Source organism: Eimeria mitis, genomic scaffold (genome assembly GCF_000499745.2).
Source record: "Eimeria mitis Houghton genomic scaffold, Emh_scaff19, whole genome shotgun sequence".
In the NCBI taxonomy this organism is placed as follows: Eukaryota; Apicomplexa; class Conoidasida; order Eucoccidiorida; family Eimeriidae; genus Eimeria; species Eimeria mitis.
Window position 1 is genome coordinate 52,036 of NW_024015096.1, and position 22,251 is coordinate 74,286.

The 22,251-nt window shown below is 52.7% G+C and overlaps 2 protein-coding genes across 2 annotated transcripts; one reads left to right on the forward strand and one right to left on the reverse strand.

Moving 5' to 3' along the window:
• Positions 1 to 313: 313 nt before the first annotated feature.
• On the reverse strand, positions 314 to 3,913 carry EMH_0018240 (uncharacterized protein; the record flags this gene model as incomplete). The annotated part of the gene is made up of 1 exon (XM_038022369.1): positions 314 to 3,913. One exon carries the CDS (start codon positions 3,911 to 3,913, stop codon positions 314 to 316), a length of 3,600 nt encoding a protein of 1,199 aa, XP_037878223.1.
• Positions 3,914 to 10,837: 6,924 nt separating this feature from the next.
• On the forward strand, positions 10,838 to 13,953 carry EMH_0018350 (histone acetyltransferase, putative; the record flags this gene model as incomplete). The annotated part of the gene is made up of 4 exons (XM_038022370.1): positions 10,838 to 11,515; positions 11,763 to 12,515; positions 13,215 to 13,486; positions 13,827 to 13,953. 4 exons carry the CDS (start codon positions 10,838 to 10,840, stop codon positions 13,951 to 13,953), a joined length of 1,830 nt encoding a protein of 609 aa, XP_037878224.1.
• Between the last annotated feature and the right edge of the window lie 8,298 nt (positions 13,954 to 22,251).

Genomic DNA, 22,251 nt, shown 5'->3' on the forward strand with positions numbered 1-22,251 from the left:
AGTATGGTGCACATAATACACATCACACGCCTCATCATCAGTGGCTGTAGCTGCCGAGGAAGTATACTGCGCATGAAGAGGATCAGGAGCAGCAAGGGTAGCGCTTCTAGTGCTGCTAAAGTATACTTCGCATCCATAGGATTCTAAAACGTCGTGAGCAGCGTAGGCAACGGGGATTAACTCAGCATACTGCGTTCGCCGTTGATCATCGGCAACACGAGCAACAAGCGGCCTAGCTGAAAGATGCAGGAAGCATGCTTGGGTACCATCCTATGCATCGTGAGCAGCGACGGAAGGCGTTGCAGCTTCTAGCCTACTGCGCGTAAGCAGAGCCGTAAGCGTCATCCTCACTAAAAAAATCCTCCTCACTAGACGAATCCTTAGCTTCGTGAGCAGCAGCACCACGAGGAGCACGTGCAGCAGCACCGCCATGTGCAGCACGTCCGGCAGCAGCAACACTGTCACGAGAAGACGACGTAGCAGATGACCTCTCCTCAGCCAGCGCTTGCGTATCAGAAAGGGCCGTGCAGTGCACAGGCCACTTGCAGATAGGACACGTGTCGCTCTGCTCCAGCCACATGTCTACGCAATTCATGTGGAAAAAGTGCAGACAGGGAAGGAACCGAACCATCCGGCCCTCCACGAACAACTCTAGACATATTGCACACTTGTCTTTATCCCCAATCTCTCGAGTTCCTTCACTGATGCTGTCGCTGCCCCCACTTCTGCTGCTGCCGCCGCTCCTGCTGGTACTGCCGCCGCTGATGGTGCTGTTGCTGCTGGAAGAAACGCCTGCTATGCGAGAGGCCGAAGGCCGGCATTTAAAGGGGAGCGCAGGCAGCTGATCCAGCACGTGGGCGGGGGTTCCCCGTTGCGGGGGCTGCCCCCAAGTAGAAAGATCGCCAAACAGCTGTTGATGGCGTTGGAGCATGAGGAGTACATTCTCGATGGCACTGTTGACCTCTGCAACTGCTGCTTCTGCTTGCACCATGGTGGCTCGAAGTTGATGCCGATGCAGCCGAGGCAGTGCCATCAGATTCGTCTGCCGGCGGGATATCGCCTCGTTGGCCGCCGCCGCAGCAGCAGTAACGCCTGCAACCAGGCTCGGGGGAGGCCTCAGTGCTGCTGTTAGGCGACGCTGCTGATCTGCGAGCTGCTGGCCTGCTAGCTGCTCTTGCATCTGTCCCTGGTGGCGCATCATCTGCACGTGGGGTGGAAGGCCTGACAGCGCATTGCCTGGAGGCATCATGAAATATTGATGCACGTCAAACGGTTCAGGCAAGGTTGGCCTCATGGCTGCCGTGGGAGGTCTCCGTTCTAAAGCTGCCAGAGCTGCACGTGCTGCAACTGAAGCTGCGTCAGCTTGCAGCGGAGAAGGAACAACACGCGTTCCGCCTGTTACCGCATTATCTCGAGGGGCAAGCTCACTCAATGCGGTGCTACCCCGAACAGCCCCAGCAGGACGTACCCCAGCTGATGCTGTTGGATTCCAAGGGGCAAGGTGCGCTCCCATTGTTATCATTTGGCCTCCATGAGCAGCACATGTTGCAGCTGGAGCTGCATTCCCTCGAGGAACAGTGCGCGTTCCGTATGCTGCCGTTTGGCTGTGGGGAGGAATGAACGTCTCCGTTTCCTCTGTGTTACCGGGACTGCTTGCACTTCCATGTGTCACCACTTCTGATACCGAACTGCCTCGAGCAGCCGAAGCACCTGACGCTGCGCGGCGGCTGCGACGGCTGCGTCCTGCGACGCCTTGACCATCCCCGTTTTGTTCGCGCCAGTGAGCGGCTGCTCCGGTCCGTACAAAAACCAGCCCCCGTCGCCGAAGCTGCTGCTGCTGTAGATGCTGTTGCTCATGTCCCTGCTGCTGCATCTGCTGCTGTAGTTGGCGCTGACGCTGGTGCTGCTTCCGGTTACGATGCCCCCCAATCACCGGAAAGCGCGGAAAACTGAAGCCACACAGCTCTGGCTCGTCTTCGCTAGAATCTTCGTCCACGTCTGTTCCCATATCAGGGCCTGCTACTTCTGCTCGGGAATCATTACCTGGCGGCGCACAATGCCGAGCTGAAACTGCTGCTTCTCGGGCTCCAGAGCCAAAAAGGGCTACGCGAAGCGGAAACAGAAACCGCTGTGGGTGCCGTCGTGGAGAAGAACAATCGCGAAGAGAACACTCGAAAGGTCGAGGTCGGGTGTTGCTGTTGTTGCCGCTGCCGTTGCCGTTGCCGTCGCTGCGGTCGTCGTTGCAGCCGTTAAGGTCGCAGGCGTTGATGTTGCAGCCGCAGCTGCTGCTGCAGTTGCAGTTGCTCCCTGCGCTGTCGCTGCCGTGGCTGCTGCCGGCGCTGCCATTGCTGGTGCTGTTCCCCCAGTGAATGACATCCACAGCAGCTGTGTATCCCCCTACACCGGTTGGTGATGCTACCCCAACTGCCACTGCTGGAGCAACGCAGCTGCCAGTGCAGTGGCTCTCGTCACCCTCATCACTATCAAGCTCTATCACGTCCCTGTCACTGCTGCCATGGCTGCTGTAGCAGTATCTGCTGCTGCGGCTTCCGCTGCCGTCGCTGTGTGAGTCACTATCGACCTCGTGGACAGGGCCAAGGGGGAGGCCTCGCGACTCTCGTGGCCTGCGGCCGCTAGTGTGGCCACTCTCGCTGCTGCTACTGCTGCTTTTGTTGCACGTCGGACAGCCGTGCCTTGTCTGTGATCGCAGGATCATGTGGCCGTACCTCGAGTTGCTTCTTCTGCTGCCGCCGTTAACAAGACTCAGCATTCCAATCGCATCATCTTCGACTTCTAAAGCTGACTCAGGGGCTCCAGCGGGACAGAAGCGTTTGTAGCGCTGTGGCGAACTGCCGCTTGCTTTGCTGACTCTCCTGTTGCTACGGCGGCTTCCCAACTCCCTGCGTTGTTGAAGCGGCGAGCTCACCGCAAGCCGGCGGCCTGTGTCACTCCTGCTTCTGATGCTGTTGCTGCCTCTTCCGCAAAGAACGCCATATGGGATTCCCTCCTCAAACGTATACCCAGCTGCATCGGCGGACACTGGTGTTGTCGTTACCGAAGATGTGATTGCTCCTGTGGTTGCGCTACCCTCTGCAGCAGTGACTGCTGCTGCGGCGGTGACTGGTGCTGCGGCGGTGACTGGTGCTGAAGCTGTATTTGTACCTGCGTACGTGTCTGTTGCCTCAGCTCCGTCTGCCGTTACATCTCTAACTGCTGCTTCACCTGCATTCGCTGCTGCTGTTGTACTTGCTGTTGCCGCTGTATATGTCCCTAAAACGGCCACAGTGTCATTCCTTACAGCACCTCCCTCACCTCTTCCTTCCTCTTCCTCCTGCCCGCCGCCATATGACTCTCCTTCCACTTGACCTTCTCGGCGTCCTCCCTCAACTACGTTTTTATCTTCCCCTTCGAGGTCTTGGTCCTCTTCACTTCCTTCTTCCTCCTCCCCCGCTGTGTTGTAGGGCGCGCCATCCATTGGAAGGGAACTGAGGCGCTCACGTCGGAGCAAACGATTCGGAGACTGTGCGGATAGACGCAAGCGGACGGTCCTCTGTTCCCTGTCATGCAGTGCTGTCACGCCCGCCGGCTGCTGCTGCTGTGGCCTCTCCCGCCGTCTACGTCTCCACCACCTCGGGCTCTGCTCCAGCTGCAAGTGTTGATGTCGCTGTTGGAGATGCTGTTGCTGCAACACCAGCTGGTTCTGCAACACCTGCAGCTGCTGCTGCTCCCGCTGTCGCAACTGCTGCTGTTGCCGGCGCCGTACTTGGCACCGTTGCAGCTGCTCGTGTTGAACATGCCGTTGCTGCAAATGCTCCCGCTCCGCATGCTGCTGCTCTGCATCCTGCTGTCCCAGCTGCATCAGTTGCTGCTGTTGCATCTGCCGATGGTTGAGAGGGCCTGATGCGTCCCCCATTTCAAGACGAGAAAAGTATGTTACAGATGCCGCCATATTCATACGCCGATTCTTGTCTAGATCCCCCACGGGCTCCTCTGTTGTCGCCTTCCCTGTTGCCTTCCTCGCCGCCCCCCCTACAGCTCCCGTTGCCCCACTCAAGTCCAGACGGTCGATGCTGCAAAAAAACCACCTCCCTGCTATCCAATCCTTTACATCTAGACTCTGGTCCTTTCATATACACAACAGTGCTTCTACTGAAGCCCCAACCTGCACGAACAACAGCAACGCCGTCAGCCCTTCGGAGCGCCTGGAGGTGCTGACTCGCCTCTGCGGGGAAGGAATATACGCAGGGCAGGGACAAGCCAGCTGCCGAGGCCGTGTCAAATGCACCAGTCTTCAGCATATAAAATAGCAAGCACTACACCTTACAGCTTAGACAAAGAACCAGGGGCTGAATCATACACTCCTCCAAGTGCTTCTACTGCGAGGAAGAGAGCGGAGGCAAGCAAAAACGGGCTCTATAATAAAGTAGTGCCTCAGAAAAGCCAAGTCTAAACGAGATAAAGCAATGCTCTGCGGGCAAACACCCAGGCGTGACCCAACCACACTCTACCGCAACTGCCTTCCGTAACCACACGCCTCCTCAGTGCAAGACGTCGACAGGGAAGAAAGGGCAGTCTAAAAAAGTAGGCAGTGGAGGCGACTTAAAAAAAGCACGCAAACGAATTCTAAGTCAGCAGCTCCAATGTACGTTGTGCTGTGCAGTGCTCCAGATTCAGCGATGGGGATCAAGTTGCCCGAACAGGCGGGTGAGGAGGCTGCAAGCACTGCACGTGAGGACTCCTCGCATTGCACGAGTGCATACACTGTTTCCAGGAAATGTATTTCACGGTTGCTAGATTTATGAACGTCTGATTAATTATAGTGAAATACTTCTCCGCTATGTGAATGCCCCGGCGAAATGTTGGACAGACTTGGCCAGAAGGAACGTCAGAGTCCTCGGGCTGTCGACTGCACTGCTCACCCTCCCGTTCTTGAAGACTCAATCTTTTGCCAGAGTCTACAGTTCGCGATTAAACTGCTATTCCGTTTTAAATCTAGTTATGTATCGTTCCACATGTCTTCTTGATCCCCACAGCTCGAACATTCCGGACTGGTGATGTGCNTATTTATTGCCGATCACCTAAGCGGCACTTCGCACGGTGTCTTCAGCTGAACATTATCGATTTGGAGTTGTGTCTTTCCATAGGGTGTTCTGCGGCATGAGCCCTATGTAGTGCCCTGGCGTTCAGCAGGGCAGGCACGGGCGGGTGAGATCCCCTTTTTTAGGACAAAAACCAAAATCTTCAATGTCTAAAATACACAAAACAGTTTGAATCGAAGTGGTATAGTCCACTACGCCGAGGTGTAGGCACGAACTGTTTGGACGAGACACCCCCCAGGGTTTCATAGAACAGCTAAGACACGTAGGGAAGGTGGCCCCGATATGGCAATACACGTCGGAACGAAATGCGGGATACGTTTTAAATGTCACGACACGGAAGGGTTTCACCTGCACCATGGCAGGCCTCGACGCCTGCACGAGTGCTCGAGTTACTAACTGCTTATTCCTATTATCGAGGTAATACTCGGTGTATCTTGTTCCTAATTAAGAAATGTGAATTTCCATCGAAGGGGGAGAACTGGGAATCTACCGTGAATAATGGAACAACCCAGTGGTTCTGGCCCGGACTACGCCTTCTGTAGGAGTGTAACAAGAGAGCGTCGGGCTCATTCAAGGATATTCACGAGCTTCAATAGAGCCAAAGACTTAAGGTAAGGCTCTCCCCAAAACACCTGACCTTTCTCCCCCGTCTCCAGGTGTCATTGGCGCAGCAACTCAGGGCCTGAGAGAGAGGGCAGCCTGAGATGAGTTGCAGCGCATTTCGCTGCACCTATCGATGCAAGCCAGCCACATTCGTGAGCATAACAAAGCTCCCTTTACTGCATGCTTTGACTCTGTAGACATTTATTGAGCTTTTGTATCTGCTTGCAGGCAGCATATCAAGGCCAAGTTGATGCTGCTGTGCTAACTTCAGGCAGACAATGCTGCACGCGGGGTCTGTGTCTGTATCTTTACTTGCGTGCAGGTTGGCTATGGGTGGCCAAGTCAGTGTTGAGCAATTCTCTACAGTGTTAGGTCATGCAGCAGATTAGGCTTGAATGTGCTTGCCTGCCGGGATGCCGTGAAGCACTAGCTGCAGCTAGGTGCGTTGGAGCACCTGTATATGCATATCAGAAGCCGCGGATTTACGGCTATGGCTTCCAAAAGGTAACTCTAAGCCAAGGGCCTGGGGCATTGGGAGAAGACGCGGCCTGATATGGGTGGCAGCGCATTTCGCTGCAGCGGCTGGCGCAAGGTGACGCCACGTATAAGAATGCCCAAATCCCTTCTGCTGCATGCAGTGACATTATAGACAGTTGCTAAACACTAAGATGGCTCTTCGTAGGCTCCCTGCACGCAAATAGTACATCTGCCAACGCGGGGGATATCATGCTACAAATCCTGCCGAGCGTTTTTCCTTTGTTTAGCACCAGCACACGCCTGTATGCTCTTCCAGACGCCCCAAATGGTGGGTTGACCTACGGGAAACTCCTGCTGCGGTTGCCGCATCTGACCATTAATACGAACTTGGATAGACACATAGTTAACTCTAGGTGTCTCTGCAGCTTTCAGCACATTCATCCCCATCGCTGCGCTGCACTGCGCGTTGCGACAAGGGCGTTTCTGTTGTCGGTTTGTTTGTTCTCCCAGGGCCGTTGCTTGAACTCTCGGTTGCCCAGCTCCTTAGATTTTTTCGTGCGTTTGCAATCTAGCATAGGGCTGCATTACTTGCTGCCGAAGAAGTAGATTGAGCACGTGCGCACTGGTCTGTAGGCGCTGCATTTGCCCCAGGTTAGTATTTTATGCCCCCTTATGGGAGACCCTCACTGTAGTGAATACTCCCTACAATCGCGGCAACAATGCTGTAGCATGAGTTAGCGCAGAACCCTTCCCCTGGTTTTGGCACGTTGCGTGTAAGCGCTTGCAAACGTTCTACAAGTACGTTCAGAGGTAAAGNTACCCAGGCCCTGAGCTCAACGCCCAGGATGCCTAGGGACCGGGGAAGGAGGTCAGATGCTTTTGGGAAAGTCTTGCTTTGAGTCTTCGCCTACATTGCGGCTCGCCCATGGCCAGATAAAGGCCAGAGAACAAGCGTTACAAATGCCGTGCTCGTTGTGATAGGAGTGAGGGTTGTATGAATAGTGGAAGTGTCTGTGAGCGCTTATTGATGTACATTGAATATAACATTGGTAAATGCATTAAACAATCCCTATGGAGTGTCCACTGATGTGATTGTAGGAAAAGCTGGCATGAGCCTTGCTGCAAAAGCTATTGTACCAAGCTACGCCGTCTCCTTTCCCAGCCCTACAGGCCGTAGTGCCTGCTCTACTGGGGTTGAGAGAGAACAATTTAGAGAGAGCACAATTCTCAGAGAGAGAATAAACTGAGAGAAGTCATGTCCTTAACCTTTGTTGGTTTGATACGTTGTTGTTCAGTATGATAGATATTGCTTGCCACATCGCTATACTCAGCTGTCGGGTTCCAGGGGTGCGCTCCGCAGTAGTCCCTAAGAGATACAACCTAGTAATAAGTAAAGCTTACTGCAAATATTTGTACGAAAGAGAAATACTCCAAGTTATCTTGACCAGATCTCAGCGTTGAATGAGGGACGGAGGGTTCTCTCCCACTTCTCATCAGCCTACAGGGCCCGCAGTACCTAGAGTGTTATGGAATCCCATCACCCCATCGTGTGAGGGAACTTGGATCCCTTCTACGCCTCACAATTGTGTTTTTCACCTGCGTCTGTGTTGTTGTTGGGGGCACAAGACGCAGAGCTGCTGGCAGAGACTAGTGCATCTACTGAGCTGAGTGGGATCAAGTTCCGAGGGCCACATGATCCCTAAGGCCCCAAACTCCCCTTAGACTGGCGCTTCTGAAGCACACCCACACTCACTTTAATAACCCCTTTAAAAATATGCTATATTTCCGGCTGATTCCAAACTCGCTTTGTTTCTTCTCAGTTAGAGGCGTGGAAGTAGTACTTTTTTTCCCTTTGAAGGGTAAGTACCCCATCATCTACCCGAGTTGAACACCTTTGCCCTTTAGATCCCGCTCCATCGCTCAGCCAGCTACTGATTGCACCTCTCCTGGAGGCAGTCCTGCTATGAACAATTGATACAGAAATTGCGAATCCCCCTTTAGATTTCTGTTCACCCAGGACTGATACATCTCGGCGCAGCGCTCTATTGACAGCTTCCCTTGTTTAAGTTTTGTTTGTGCTGTCATAACCGGATTCGTTGACAAGCCTGCATATTGGAAAGCCTACATACTCCGGTTACGCTCTGGAAAAGTAGTGCTCTTGCTTAGAGGTAACCATCAACTTCGAGCGCCTCCTTCTAATAAGGAATCTTCCAGCAGCAGACGGAGCTGTGCTGGTGTATTTTGAAGACAAATGCACAGCCGGCGAGAACTATGGAGCGCCTCCACTGCATCTCTATTGCGGATTTCATCGTATTTTCACGATCGGCAAGGGCAGAAGGATTAGTCATGAATTGTTTTAGCGGCAAAGATACTTTGCGTCATATCAAATGCACACATGGTGCTTGTTCCAGTGGTACGAGGTGTCCAGCCATTTGTCGGTTCCCCACCGGAAGGCATATCCTGACCAAATCCTAAGCCCTAAACCCATTCCGAGGTAGGTCTGAAAATAAAAAACTATTTATTTGGAAGCTCCTTTGCTTTTAACCGCCGCTGTGCACCAGGTTGTCCTGCTGTGGCTTTGCGGTTCGTCTCATACGCCCGTCCCGATGGGCCATACGGCGGACTGAAGCGCATAGAGGTTCCTCAGTCCTAGGTGAGGACCGTCGCGAACTGTNCGATGGGCCATACGGCGGACTGAAGCGCATAGAGGTTCCTCAGTCCTAGGTGAGGACCGTCGCGAACTGTAGTAGTGCTCTAACGCTAGGTTTCTGGACAGAAACGAGCTGCAGTGAAAGTAAAAACTTGAAGTAAGAGTTTTCCCAAACCAGCTGACTTCTCTCCTCTCCCCAGCCGTCCTTAGCGTCGAGTTCAAGGCCTGGGTGTTGCGGAGAAGAGGCAGCCTGAAATGGAGCTGCAACGCACCTCGCTGCGGTTGGTGATTCAAGCCAGACTCACGTGTGCACACGCGAAAACTTCAACGAAACTTCCTTTACTTTGTGCTTTATCTCTATATACGCCGATGAAGAGCTTTTATTCACTTGGAGGCAACCTATCAAGGCCAAGTGGATGCGCCTGTGCTAGCTATAGGCGGACTGTAGCATGGTCTATCTGCAGTCAGCCCAGAGGCCTTCACTTGGCCGTGGTAGGTTGGGTGTAAGCAAACGCAAGCGTTATATAAGCACATTCAGAGGTAAAGCATGGAGTAAAGGAATATTAGCTAATGCTTTCTTGTTTGTGCGCATGAGGCTGGCTTGTATGACCAGCCGCAGCGAGGTGCGCTGCATCCACATATCAGACTGTCTCCTCACGGCAACACCCACGCTTTGAGCTCAACACCCAGGACGCCTGATGAAAGGGGAAAGAGGTCGGCAGCTTTGGGAGGACTCTTACTTTAAGCCTTCACCTAGATTGCAGCTCGCCTCGGTGTGTGATTATGGCCAGACAGCAGGCGTTATACAGACCACGCCACAACAGCCAAAATACGGGAATATTGGCCTCCTCAAAAGCAGATGGCCTTCTTTTCAGTCCCCAGGCATCATGGGAACAGCGATATAGGCGCGTGTAGCTGCTGTGGGGGGGAGCCGGCCTAACTAATGTTAACTAATGTTACAAGGCCACCCCACATGGCGGCGCAGCCAAGCACTCTTTGCTGCGTGCACTTACACAATATGGATGTGTTAGTCACTTACTTTACCCTTAATAGCCTGCCTGTTCACAAGTCGAACTACAGATACCGACGCCAGACAGACCATTCTAATGCAGCACCCTCAGGCCCATGCGCCGCTGTGAACAGGACAGCTGGAGACTGGAGGGGGGTTCAGGTGGTTTTCGGGAACACTTCCTTTAAGGATTTGGATACTAGTGCAGGTTATGACTTCTCTCTGCTAAGGCCGAGGATTCTTCTTACGTTACGGTCTACGGTGTGAGTGTTTTGGCGTTAGTGCGCAGCGGAAGAAGCTGTGGAGCCAAGCCTTGCGTGTATGCAGGAAATCCTCCTCTTACTCGCCATATAAATACTAGTCTGTGTATTTTGGCTTTTTTTCTCTTTATAACCACAAGCCTGCTTGTGTGCATGCGGCAAGCCCCCAGGCTCTGCTCGTTGCGCCGCTGTCGGCGGCAGCGGAAGAAGGGGCCCCCCAGCGGCCATAAAAAAGACGGTACAACAGAAAGAAGCCAGAATAATATGCAAAAGAACTCAGTAAAACCCAGACTATGTAATGCAGCACTAGCCCCCAGCTGCGGCTGGAACAGCGCTGGCAACAGAAGCAGCAGCGACGGGAATAAGCTCTTCTACTGCTATTTCTGGGTTCGTGGCCAAAGTTCCTCTCGCCGTGGCTACATCAAAATAGCCCGTCGTCGGAACGGGGTTCGTTAGTTTCTGCTGTATTTTTCACAGCAGTAGGGGGCGCAACAACGGCAAAAACAACAATACATGTCGCCGTGACCCTGTCGAATGATAGTAGCGGCAGCGCTGGCCTTAAGGAGAACAATAGGCATATGCTCACCCGGGCAGCAGCACATTTGGTGAGGCATTAGCAACTGCGTCAGGGGCAGCAGAAGCACCGGCAAAGGCGCAGCAGCGGGGCCAGCCTCGCAGGCCACTCAACGGGGGCGGAGCATGCCAACGGCAGCAACAGCAGGACCCGCATGTACGGCCAATGAAGCGGCAGCTGAGCAACAGTAGCAACTGCAGCAAAAGCAGCAACTGCAGCAAAAGCAGCAGCTGCAGCAAAAGCAGCGGCAGCAGCAACTGCAGCGACCGGAGCAAAAGCGGCAACAGCAGCAAAAGCAGCAGAAGCAACAAAGTCAACAACAATAACATGGATGTCCCGGATCCTTCTCATGGAGGAGGGATGCTTGCATCAGGTGGCGCGGAAGCTGCTGCACCTGTTGTTGCTGCTGGTGCTGCTGAAGAGCAGCAGATCTCAGAGGGGTCTATTTCTCCTAGTCACGGCGGCAGTAGCAGTAGCAGCAGCGTCGTTTCTTCGTACCAGTGCAGCAGCAGCGGTGGCACCAGCAGCGGTGCCAGCGGCGGTGGCATCAGTGGCAGCGGCAACAGCAGCGGCGGCAGCAGCAGCCGAAGCAGCGTTATGTCTTCCCTGCGCAGCAGCGGTAGTAGCAGCGGCAGTAGCAGCGGCAGCGGCAGCAGCAGCAGCAGCAGCAGCGTCGTTTCTTCCATTCGCGGGACGACTATTCATCGTGCCAGCAGCAAGCACCAGCAGCAACAGCAGCAGCAGCGGGCTCCAACTTGCGGAGGGAAGAAGGCCCGGTGTCTCGGCACCAACCAGTGGGTTGCTGCTCTTTTCAAGCCAACGGGGGAGCACAGACTGGCTAAGGTAACATTCGTGAACCTGCGATTATTTCGTTTATGCGGTGTTGTCGTAGTTGCTTTTGCTGGTGATGGTAAATTAGATTGCTCAGCTGCCTCTAGAGGCGGTTCTTGTGTCGCTGCTGCAACAAAACTGCTGCTGCTGCTGCAGCCCTTGAGCCCTGCCACTCGTGCTGCCGCTTCTTCTGCCTTCCCCATTGTTGTCCCGCAGCAACGGGAGTGCGTGTGCATCTTTGTTGCTTCTGATGATGCAGATATTGTCCGTGAGGACCCACGGCGAGACGGGTTCGCATCTGCCAGATGAGGTGATGCAGCCGGGGCTCGCAAGACAACTGAGGAGCAGCAGCAGCAGCGGCAGCACCAGCAGCATCAGCAGCAGTAGTAAGAGCGGCACTAGCAAGTGTACTGGATCCAAGGCTGGGGGTTCTTCCGCTTTCGATTCTGCAAGCAGCAGCAGTAGCAGCAGCGAAGCAGCAGTGCCACCAGCCTGTCCTAGTGCTTATGAATATTACGTGCACTACCGCCTTACCAACAGAAGATTAGACTGTTGGCTGCAGTTTTCTGATTTGCTCCCAGTGAATGCAAGGGGACAAGTCTTACTACCCACGGGGTACGACCAGCAGGCCACCTCACGGCAGGCCACTGGCGTTGCTGGGGCCGCAGGAGCACCTGCAGGGGATGAAGCAGCACAAGATGTGGCACGCGATGGAACATCATCCGACTCTGCCAGGACAGATGAGCACATGCCGAAGCGATTGAAGCTTTCGCACGATGGCGTTGTGCCTTCTGATGCTGCTGCTGCCTCTCCTGCTAGTGCTGCTGCCGTGCCAACCGTTGAGCCATTGGCTGCATCCGCAGCAACAGTAACGCCGGCTGCGGGAGAACGCGAGGGACAGGACGACTCTGCCGCAGCTGCTGCTGCATGGAAACGGCTGGAGCAGGAGAGGAATGCAGAGGCGGAGGAGCTGAAAGCGCTGCTCTTTGACCCTTCACTTGTCTTTTCAGATGTGCGGCTGTTCGAATTGTAGTGTCGGTGCAGCGAAAAATGGAGAAACTGCTTTTATCTGCACAGCTCTACCTATCTATCCGTGCTTGATTTCGTCCGTGTTCATCTGTGTCTTTCTAGCGCCTCCCGTATGGCTGCTATCGGTCTCCTTGGACGTACGAATTTTGTGCTATGCCGAATTCACTTTGTGTATGTACATATTCACACTTTGGAGTTTCACTGCTGTTCGCACAAAGCTGTTGCGCTGGTGAATGGCTTCAGGATGTCAATGTTTATGTAAGAGTCTGCCGCAGTGACCTCAGGCTATCTGCGTATCTCCGGAGCTGCTGGGGATGAAAGCCAATAGCACATATACAGATTAGTGTACCTAGGAACGTATGTGTATTGGAAGGACCGTGCGCAAACTACGAGTTTTTTCTTTATCTGTGTATATTGCATTTGCTGTTTTCCCTGATGCCTATATCTTTTCTCTCTGCCTCCGGGCACTTACCGTTCGTCTTTGCCTCTTCTTTCATGCATGCTCTTCTGCAGCATCAAGAACGGGGACTTCTTGTGTGCTGGTTATATGTCTTGGTTTGTCTCTTGCCTTGTCTGTTCCAACGTGACTCCATAACTGCCTCCTCATTTTCTCAGTCCGCCTTTACAGCCTTTTTGTTTTCCTGCGATTCTCTGTGTCGGTATGCGTTCGCACCAACTGCAGCACGACGACGAGGAGCACGAGGGTATGGACTCAGCGACGTTGGCGGCACACGAAGAGGCGACGCGTGTGAAAACGGTGAACAGGATCTTTTTTGGGGGTCAGGAGATTGACACCTGGTACTTCTCGCCCTATCCGGCGGAGGCGCAGGCCACAGATCTCCACATTTGCGAGTTTTGCCTCGCTTTCTTCCTCAAAGCCTCCGAGCTCCTCACACACTCGCTAAGGTGCACCGTCAGGCACCCTCCAGGCAATGAAATCTACAGAGATGGACAGTGAGTCACTCCCGATCGCAACGTGGCTGCTGTTGTCGCCCTATCTGTGGGAGTGGAGATCCGCAGTTCGCTCACAGGGAGAGGAATAGGCAGTTGACCGTTGTTGCTGCTCCTGCTGTTGCTGCTCACTGGTGCGGATGCGAGCGCACTGAGCGTCTAAGTGCGCAGGAGTTGCAGAGTTCAGAATCTTCATACGAACACGGCTCTTCGCTTCTGGTGCCGCCGTTGCTGGTCATTTTGATGGAGCAGCTGTTGTCTTTCCTATCTCCACAAGTGTCGCTGTTTCCGCATATTTCATTGATGCATTTTTCATTTTTCTTTTTTGCTTTCCCTACTGCAGTTTGTCCATGTTCGAAGTCGACGGCAAGGCAGCGCGAGTGTACAGCGTGGGCGCTCTTTTCCCGACGCCAGCAGCACAAGACCCAGCACCTCAGCAAGAGGACCAGCAGCAGCCACCGCAACAATAGGGAGTGCAGGAGCAGAAGCGCAGAACGTAGCATGCTGCTGTGCGCATTTTGTACAGGAGAACCTCTGCTTTTTGGCGAAACTGTTCCTGGACCACAAGACGCTTCAGTTTGACGTCGAGCCGTTCCTGTTCTACGTCCTTACAGAGGTTTGCTACTGCTGCGGCTTCAGTTTGTTGCTTGTCCACTTGGATGCTGGCTCTCTTGTCGTTGCTGTTGCTTCCACCTCACGTTGATGCTGAAATTCCAGCGCCTGTTGTGGGCCTTGCTGCCGGCATACAGGCAGTCAGGGATTTCGGGGTGCTGCTGCTGTTCCGCCGTATACTGCAAACTTTTGTGCTGCTGCGGACCTTGAGGATCTCTTGTTCATGTTGCAGCAGCCCAATGGCTGTACCGGTATGCGATGCGATTCCCTGTACCTTCTCAGGTCGACGCGGGGGGAGCTCATCTCATCGGATACTTTTCAAAGGTAGCTAGTGTTAGGCCTCTCGATGCTTCTGCTGCTTTGTGAAGTGCTGATGTTGGCGCAGCTTGTAACTCCAAGTGCCTGCAGACTTAAAACCTGCAGTGTCTGAGGGTTACAATAATTCAGGCTTAGTAGCGCAAGGCTGCAGCTGAAGAACAGCAACAGCAGCTGCTGCAGCAGCAATAGCAGTAGTAGTCGCGGGAGAAGGCACAACAGCTGCTCGGGTTTGATAAGTCGTTTTCTGTTGCAGGAAAAGGTGTCTCTACAGGGATACAATCTCGCCTGGTGAGGCAATTGTTGGTTCCGGTGCAGTTGCTGTTGCTGCTGCTCATACAGTTGCTGCTGCTACTGTTGATGGTATCGCTGTTATCGCTGGTACTGTGGCGATAGCTTTCACAAACATTTTGCAGTGGCCGCAGTTGTCTGGGGCTGAGTGTCTATCTTTTCATCGTGGCAGCAGGAGCGCCACAAGCACCGGCAATTGTAGGAGATGAAACAGCAACACCAGTAGCAGCGCCGTTCCGGTCTGGTGCAGGGACACCAAAAGTATCAGTAGCAGCAGTGAACGTTGCACTAAAAGCACTAAGTATAGTGACAGCAGCAACAAGAGTGTTTTTCGTGTGCCGCCTGTCCCTTCAGCATTCTGACTCTCCCACAGCACCAGCGCAAAGGCTACGGACGTTTCTTGATATCATTTAGCTATGTACTCTCTCTGAAGGAAAATAAACGCGGGGGACCTGAACGGCCCCTCTCTGACTTGGGTCGCCTCAGTTACATCGGCTGGTGGAGTTGGCGGCTTCTGAACCTCCTCTCAGAGCCACAGTGGATGGCCAAGAAACGCGTTTCCATACACGTACGCAACCTGTTACTGCTGCTGCTGCTTTTGCTGGTGCGACCGCTGCTTGCACTGCTGCTGTTGGTTTGAGTCATCATGCTGCTGTGGTTTTTCCCGCTGCTGTTGGTAAGGCTGTTTTCCGGTGCAGCAAATTTTGCTTTGTTTGCGGCAGTCGCTGATGCTGCTGGTTGCTCTTCTGGAGTTGATACTGCCAGCGTTTTGTCTAGATATAGTGCCTTCCGCTGTTACTGTTACAGTGCGCTTTGCGGCTGTTTGTTTGCTGTTGCTGAGACGGTAGGGCTCCCCGCCAAACCGGCCTTGCGAACTACATATGGCCGTTCTCCGCTATCTCTTCCTTCGCTGCCTATCTCTCCACATGTGCTACTCATCTATCTGCTCTGCTACTTCGCTTTCCCCCATGTGCCTTTCGTATTGTTCTAGTGTGTGCTTTTGCTATTCTTCATGCCCTTGGAGCTTTTTATTTGTCTCCGTTTTCCCCCCTCCGGTTTCAGCTTTTTCCTTTTTGATGTCGCTATTCATTCATGCGTATGTCCTCGTTCGTCTCTGTCGCCTAATTTGGCTGTTTCGGTGGCTCTGCTTGTGTCTTCTAATGCTTTAGGAGTTGGTGCGCGCTACAGCCATCCGCCCTGAGGACATTCAGAGGACCCTTGAAGAAATTGGCGTCCTTAGGTGACCTTCCTGCTGCTGTGCTGTTGCAGTTTCTATGTTGGTGCTGTGCTGTTGCTGTTGCTGTGTTGATGCTTACACTGTTCTCTATGCTGCTTCTACCGTCGAATTTAGGTTTCTGCCTGATACACCGGTCGTCAAGACATGTTGCAGCTGGTGCTGCTGCTGTTATCGTGAAAGTAATGTTGGTGGTGCTGCCGCCACGGCCTCGAGGCTGCTGCTGGCATCTTGAAGGTGCTTGTTGGCGCTGCCACGCAAATGCTTGCCCTTGCTCTTGAGGCTTCGTGGATGGCCCCTTGCGTTAGTATTAATGCAGCACCTGCTAGTGCGTCTGCTGTTGCAGGTATCTTCAGGGTCACCATGTCTTGTTGCTGCATCCTGACTTGATTAAATGTCGCCTACAGTGAGTGGTGCTTTAGCAGTATCCCTACGGTCTATAGGCTCGACTCTGCAGATGCGCACTATGAACTTGCTGTTGCTGCATGCACGAAGTAGTGCAAACACTGCGTCGGGGCGTGACGAGTTGGGTTGCTGCGTTTTACATTCATTCTAGCTGATGCTGCGGCTGTCTCTGTTGTTGCATGTGCTGCTGCTGTTACTGTCCCCACAGAGAGGCAGGCTCTGGAGGGGTGCCTGTACACCCGGAAAAGCTCCACTTTTCTCCTTATCACCAAGGTCCTCCTCAGCCGAACGAAATGATGCCTCCTGCTGTAGCAGACGAGGACTAGAATGGCCGAAATACTGCCGATCCTGTTGAGGTTTTTGTGGTTTGGGGGATGGCACCAAGAGGATAGGCGACTGCTGGCTCGCTCGTGACATTACTATAACTCAAGCCTCCAGTTATTTGCACTGTAATTTCACAGCATCTTGCTCCGCCGGCGACCTTACAAGGCTCGCCTCGTACCTCTTACTTGCCGTTTCATGCTCAGCATACAGAGGAGCAAAAATAGTGGCGCCAGAAGGGGATGGAGACACCCATTCTGTCAATTTACTTTTGGTTGTGGTTAAACGCTTTTCTATCTCAGAACGAAACTGAACGAGCTTTGACTTACACGGTTGTTCGTGGGAGGTGTTTTTTCTGATACTCGGTTTGCTGCTCTCTTGTTGACGCTTTTAGTCACAGCCTCTGCTTGTGCTTTCGTTCATACAGATGCCTGAGTATTCCACGCAGGCAGGCATTCAACGCACACCAACAACTCTGGATTGGCAAATCATATTGCTCAAGTATGTGGTTATGGCTTCAGTAGGATCTGCAGTAGCTGAAGCAGCAGGATCTTCAGCAGTATCGGGCAGTAATACCGCCAGAATGGCTTGGTTATGCACGCACTTGGAATTGCGTTGTAGCAAAAGGTTGCAGCAACGCGCGTTACGACTAGTCCCAGACAGCTACCTCTCCTCACGGCCCCGGGCCCGTGGATCACCGGTCACAGGCGTTTTGGTGGCTGGAGAAGAGGTCAGCTGCTTTTTGGAAACGCTTATCTTAAATATTTTGACACCTCCAGCTCATGTCTCTCCTTGGATAAGATGGAGGACCCTCATTACAATTTGACTCGAAAATAAATAGAAAACGGTCCTACCCAACGCCCGGCGAACTTCTTTGGCTGTTCGTCCATCTGCGCGCTTCGGGCGTCCGGTTTCACTAGAACCAGGACCTGGAAACACGCTCCACAGGTGCGTTGATCCTACCATGGCCCACTGAAGCATGGTAGTCTATTTTCCGCGAAATTCCTGCTCAAGGCGAAGCTGGAACGTATAGTCTGCAGTTTCCCCGCCTTCTCTGGTACCACAGGACGTCGGCGTCGATGGCGTGGCGCTTGCGCCCGTCGTCCATTGTTTAGCTTAGCGAGAACCGCAGTCCCACGAGTATTTGGAGGGTAAGAAGAACTCAATTTGGAAAGAAAATGAGAACCGTCACACACAAACGGAGTCGGAGTTGGAGAACAGTGTGCCTGGACTGTAGGCAGCCGGGAGAGTGCGTTAGCGGCAATGTGTGTGGTATCCTCGACATTGTTGACCCTGAACTCGTACTTATGAGCCCGGATAGCCACCGAAAAGCCGCTTCGCCACCGTAATCTTGAAAAACTTTTGTTAGGCGTGTCAGGGATTGATTGCTGGTTTGGAGAGTAAAGTACCTGCTATACAGGCGATATCCAAACGTTTTGGCCATCCACCACATCGTATAGAGCTCCTTCTCACGAGCGGGATTCTTCTGCTAACTTTGCCTGAAACAATGTGAATAGCAGGCGATTATTTTGTGCGTTTTTGATTGTTCGTTTGCTGACATAAAATCACCTAAACTGCTGTCTAGCTGGCACCTGTTGTTAGGAAGAGGGTTTGTCAAAATCAGGAAGTGCGAATACTGGGGACGATCGCAGGTGCCTGATGAGGCTTCTACTGGCTTCATCTTTATTTTCTGCCCAAATGAGCTGCTTTTCCTTCTTAAGTAGCTCAGTTAGAGGGGCAGCAATTGGAGCAAATCCGGATGTGACGTTGCGGTAGTGTGAAGCGAGGCACACGAACTTCTGAAGCTCCGTGCGACTGTACCGAGACGTCTGAAGGGTCTCATTCTTCGGCAGATCCGATTCGACCTCTGCTGTGGAGATACGGCTCCCAATAAGCTAATTGTTTGCATGAAAAACGAGAACTTTGGAGCGTTCACAAACCACTGTTTCTTGCGTAACAGTTACAGGACTCGCTGCAAGTTCTGCTGCTCCCGCATACTGCGGCTGAACCAACCAGCATCATCCATATATATAACCGTCCTTCCCTCATTGCTTGTCCCCGAGAAATCGTTATTTAATGTGTCTCGGAAGTTTGGGGGGAGCATTGATGTGCGAACACTGCAAGCTAGAGTACGGGTGTACTCTAGTTTGCGAGCGCGGGTATGGAACTCTGTCGTGCGTCTCTCGTCGAGAAGAATTGGGGTCTGCATTCATTGACTTCGCCAACGCGAAGTCGAGGAAAGAATTGACTGCTGGACGCTGCAGTTGATCGGGACGTCCGTCGATTCGGGGCATAGGGAGCTGCTGTTTCACCGTGATGCTGTTGAGCTGCTAGTATGAGAAACTCCCCTACAGCAAGCCAGGTAGGGAGAATTCGGGGCCCTACGAATCATATTGCTCTCGGACCCTGATGCCACTCTCGTCAAGTGGTGCACCAAACAATATCCGGAGCCCTGCGTCTTGTGCCCCCAACGTCGACGCAAAAGCAGACAACCCAACTGTGAGAACTAGTAGGGATCCGAGTTCTATCACACGGTCGGGTGTTGTGAATCCGTAACAGTAGAGGTAATGCGGGCCCAGGAAGCTGATAATGTGTGGGATGAGCCCTCAGCCCCTCACATGGTATGCCGGGATTTGTTCACGACATTAAAGAATATTACAATTTAGTGTAATCTTTTCAATAAACACGACATATTAATGGGCAGTTCCTCTGAAAGACTACTGTGGGGTGCATCGTTCAAATCCCACTGCTGATTATAACTGCAGACATTGTTTGGTGAACCGGTTGACGAGAGCGGAATCGAGCGCCGAGGGCCCTATGATCCCTAATGCCCCAGACTCCCCTTAGCTGGCTTGCTGCAGGGGCGTTTCGCACACTGAGCTTGCAGCGAGTACCCTGCCCGCTGCTAGCTCTTTGTTACCCAGCGCATCCGATAACTCTTCCTCCATTTGGGCCCGCTTCTGGTGTTCCTTATGTGTTGTTTCGACCGATTTCCCCGAAACCTTGGCTTTCACAGGACAATTACGACGGAATCCATGCACTTTTCCGTTGTTCCCTGCAGTACCTCTGCACTGCACAGGAGCGTCATCGCTCCTCTGCCCTTGCGATATCGTTTGCACTCCTCTGATCGAAGAGGATACTTATACCGTTGGATGAGCGGAGAAATGCACACTTTCAGCAGTTCTTGGCACATACACCTCATCAGTGTTGTCAGGGGGGCGCATGTGGGTCCTTCACTAGGCCACTCAAGGCAGGCGTAGGATTACGTCGTGGTGGACTGGTCCAACATAAAAGCCCCGTACCACGGTAATATGCCACACTTCAGGCTTGAAGTCTTATTTCACGCCCATAGTTTTGACGATTCTCCTTCCTCCCTTCCGTCCCCGAAACATAGCCCTAGAGAATCTGCCAACGAGTAGACTGCTAGGTTGCACTTCCTTGCTGCTGCCGATATCAGGTCCCCTTCATATCCTGTATCAGCGAGCGCTAGCGACTTCAGGCTATTGATAAGAATTTGTATATACACAGGGTTGGCTCGAGGCGAGTTGCTGGTTCTCTTGTTACTGTGCTGCACATAGTGTCTCGAGTGTTCCCCTTGTCATTTCGTTTGGTTATCGGGCGGCACTGTTCAAGGCCTGGCTTCTCCAGTTCCTTTACCTTTTTCTTGCGCTTGCAATCCCAAATTATGTGACCTTCCTTGTTGAACAAGAAATAGATACGCCGCTTGGTTCGTCCTTCTTCCTTTCTGGGCGTTTAATCTGCTGGATGCAGTTGGTTACCGCTCCTAATCCCCCTTTGGGCTGGTCTGGTATTCACACTTCCAGCAACCTTAGGCTCCAAATATGGATTGTTTCTGAATCCGCTTTCTTCCTTTTCAGCCAGAGCTGCAGACGTGGTGTAGAGCTGCAGATGGGGTGTTTTATCTTTCTTTTCTGCGAAGGTAAACCAATAGCGATATCCACCCTCTGACTCTTCGTTTCCCTGTCCGTGCTCCAGCTGGTTACCGCTTGCATCTCCCCGGGAGACAGCCCGGCTATACACCAATTAAAGAGAAACCTTGAGTCCACCATAGGAATTCTGTTCACCAACGAAAGATACTTCGCGTTGTAGCGCTCACCGGCGGCTTGCCTTGCGTAAGTTTTCTCAGTTCCGCCATAGCCGGCTGCGTTGGAGACCGGCAAATTAACGTGCACTTCAGCGTATGTCGGAAGGCTTGCATGGACTTGATGTGCTCCGTGAAACCAGAACCTCTGCCTAGATGCAGGCACCATCTCCCTGCGTCGCCTGCTAATAAGGAAGAGGCCAATAGACTTCGCGAGACGAAGGTATGGGTCGATGCCACCAAGGAACTCCTCAACTGCCTCTGCATCGAGGCGAATGTCACAGCTGATTGCTCGGAAAAGACGGAGGCACTCTTCCTGAATTCTCCTGAATTCTCATTTGTGGAAAAGCATTTTTTACCGGATTGGACGCCAAAATGGAACGTGCTTCCTTCGAGGATGCATGGGATTTGACAAGGATCCTGGGGAACTTTTGATTTTTATATTTCCTTATTTCTCCCCCCTTCGGGCGAATTGTGCTACGAAGTATGCCTGCCTAATTGAGTTAGGGGTTGAGCACTTGCAACTGCCCCGATGAGCCATGTAGTGCGAGCAAGTGTAACGCGAGATCCTCGGGGTCATTCAAGGATATTGACAAGCTGGAATGAAGCCGCAGACTTAGGGTAAGAATCCCCCCAAAGCAGCTGCCCTCTCTCTCCAGTCTTCAGGTGTCCTTTCGGCGGCAACTCTCGGCCTGAGACTGCGAGGGAGGCGGCAGCGGGAGCCGAGTTTACCGCACGTCGCAGCTAGTCATGCACGCCGGCCTCACTTGTGAGCACGACGAACCCTTTACTGCAAGCTTTATCTCTGTAGGCGCTTTTAGAGAATTTGTATTTGCTTGCAGGCGGCATACGAAGACCAACCAAATGTTCCTTGTGCTGGCAAAAGGAAGAAAATGCTATATCGTGCATGAAGCAGGGAAACCGTGTAACCATTCTTCAACTGGCTCTGTTTTATTGATCAATCTGCTTTGCATTAGGGCAACCCATAGAAACGACCTTCAAATTGAGGACTAGAGACGCCAGGACAGTTGGAGCCTGTACGCTCTATTGCTCATGTGTGGATGCTCCCGAGTCACCGCAGGTACACTAAAGGGAACAAACTCCTTAAGAAAGACAGGCTTAAAGCCATTAATATGGAAGTCTTCCACACTATTTTTGACACTGCGTAGCTTTCCATTCAATGAATTCGGGTCGGACGGGAGTAGGGCTTCGGTTGCTGGCCCACAACAAGGTCGGCGGCCCTTCTGACAGTCCTCAGTTGGGGCTCGCGATATGCATAAGTAGCGGGTCAAACATTGAACTGGCCCTTAATAGTCGTTTATTTATTGCCAGGGAGTTCGTAAAACTTGGTTGTGGCCTGGTAAGGGCCATAAGGCATTAGAAGGCGCTGTCTCCACCTGTCTCGGGCGAACTTATGGAGGCCTGGGATGAATGAAACAGGTCCAAACCTTTTTTTCTCTCATTGATCCTTATAAATTGCATACAAAG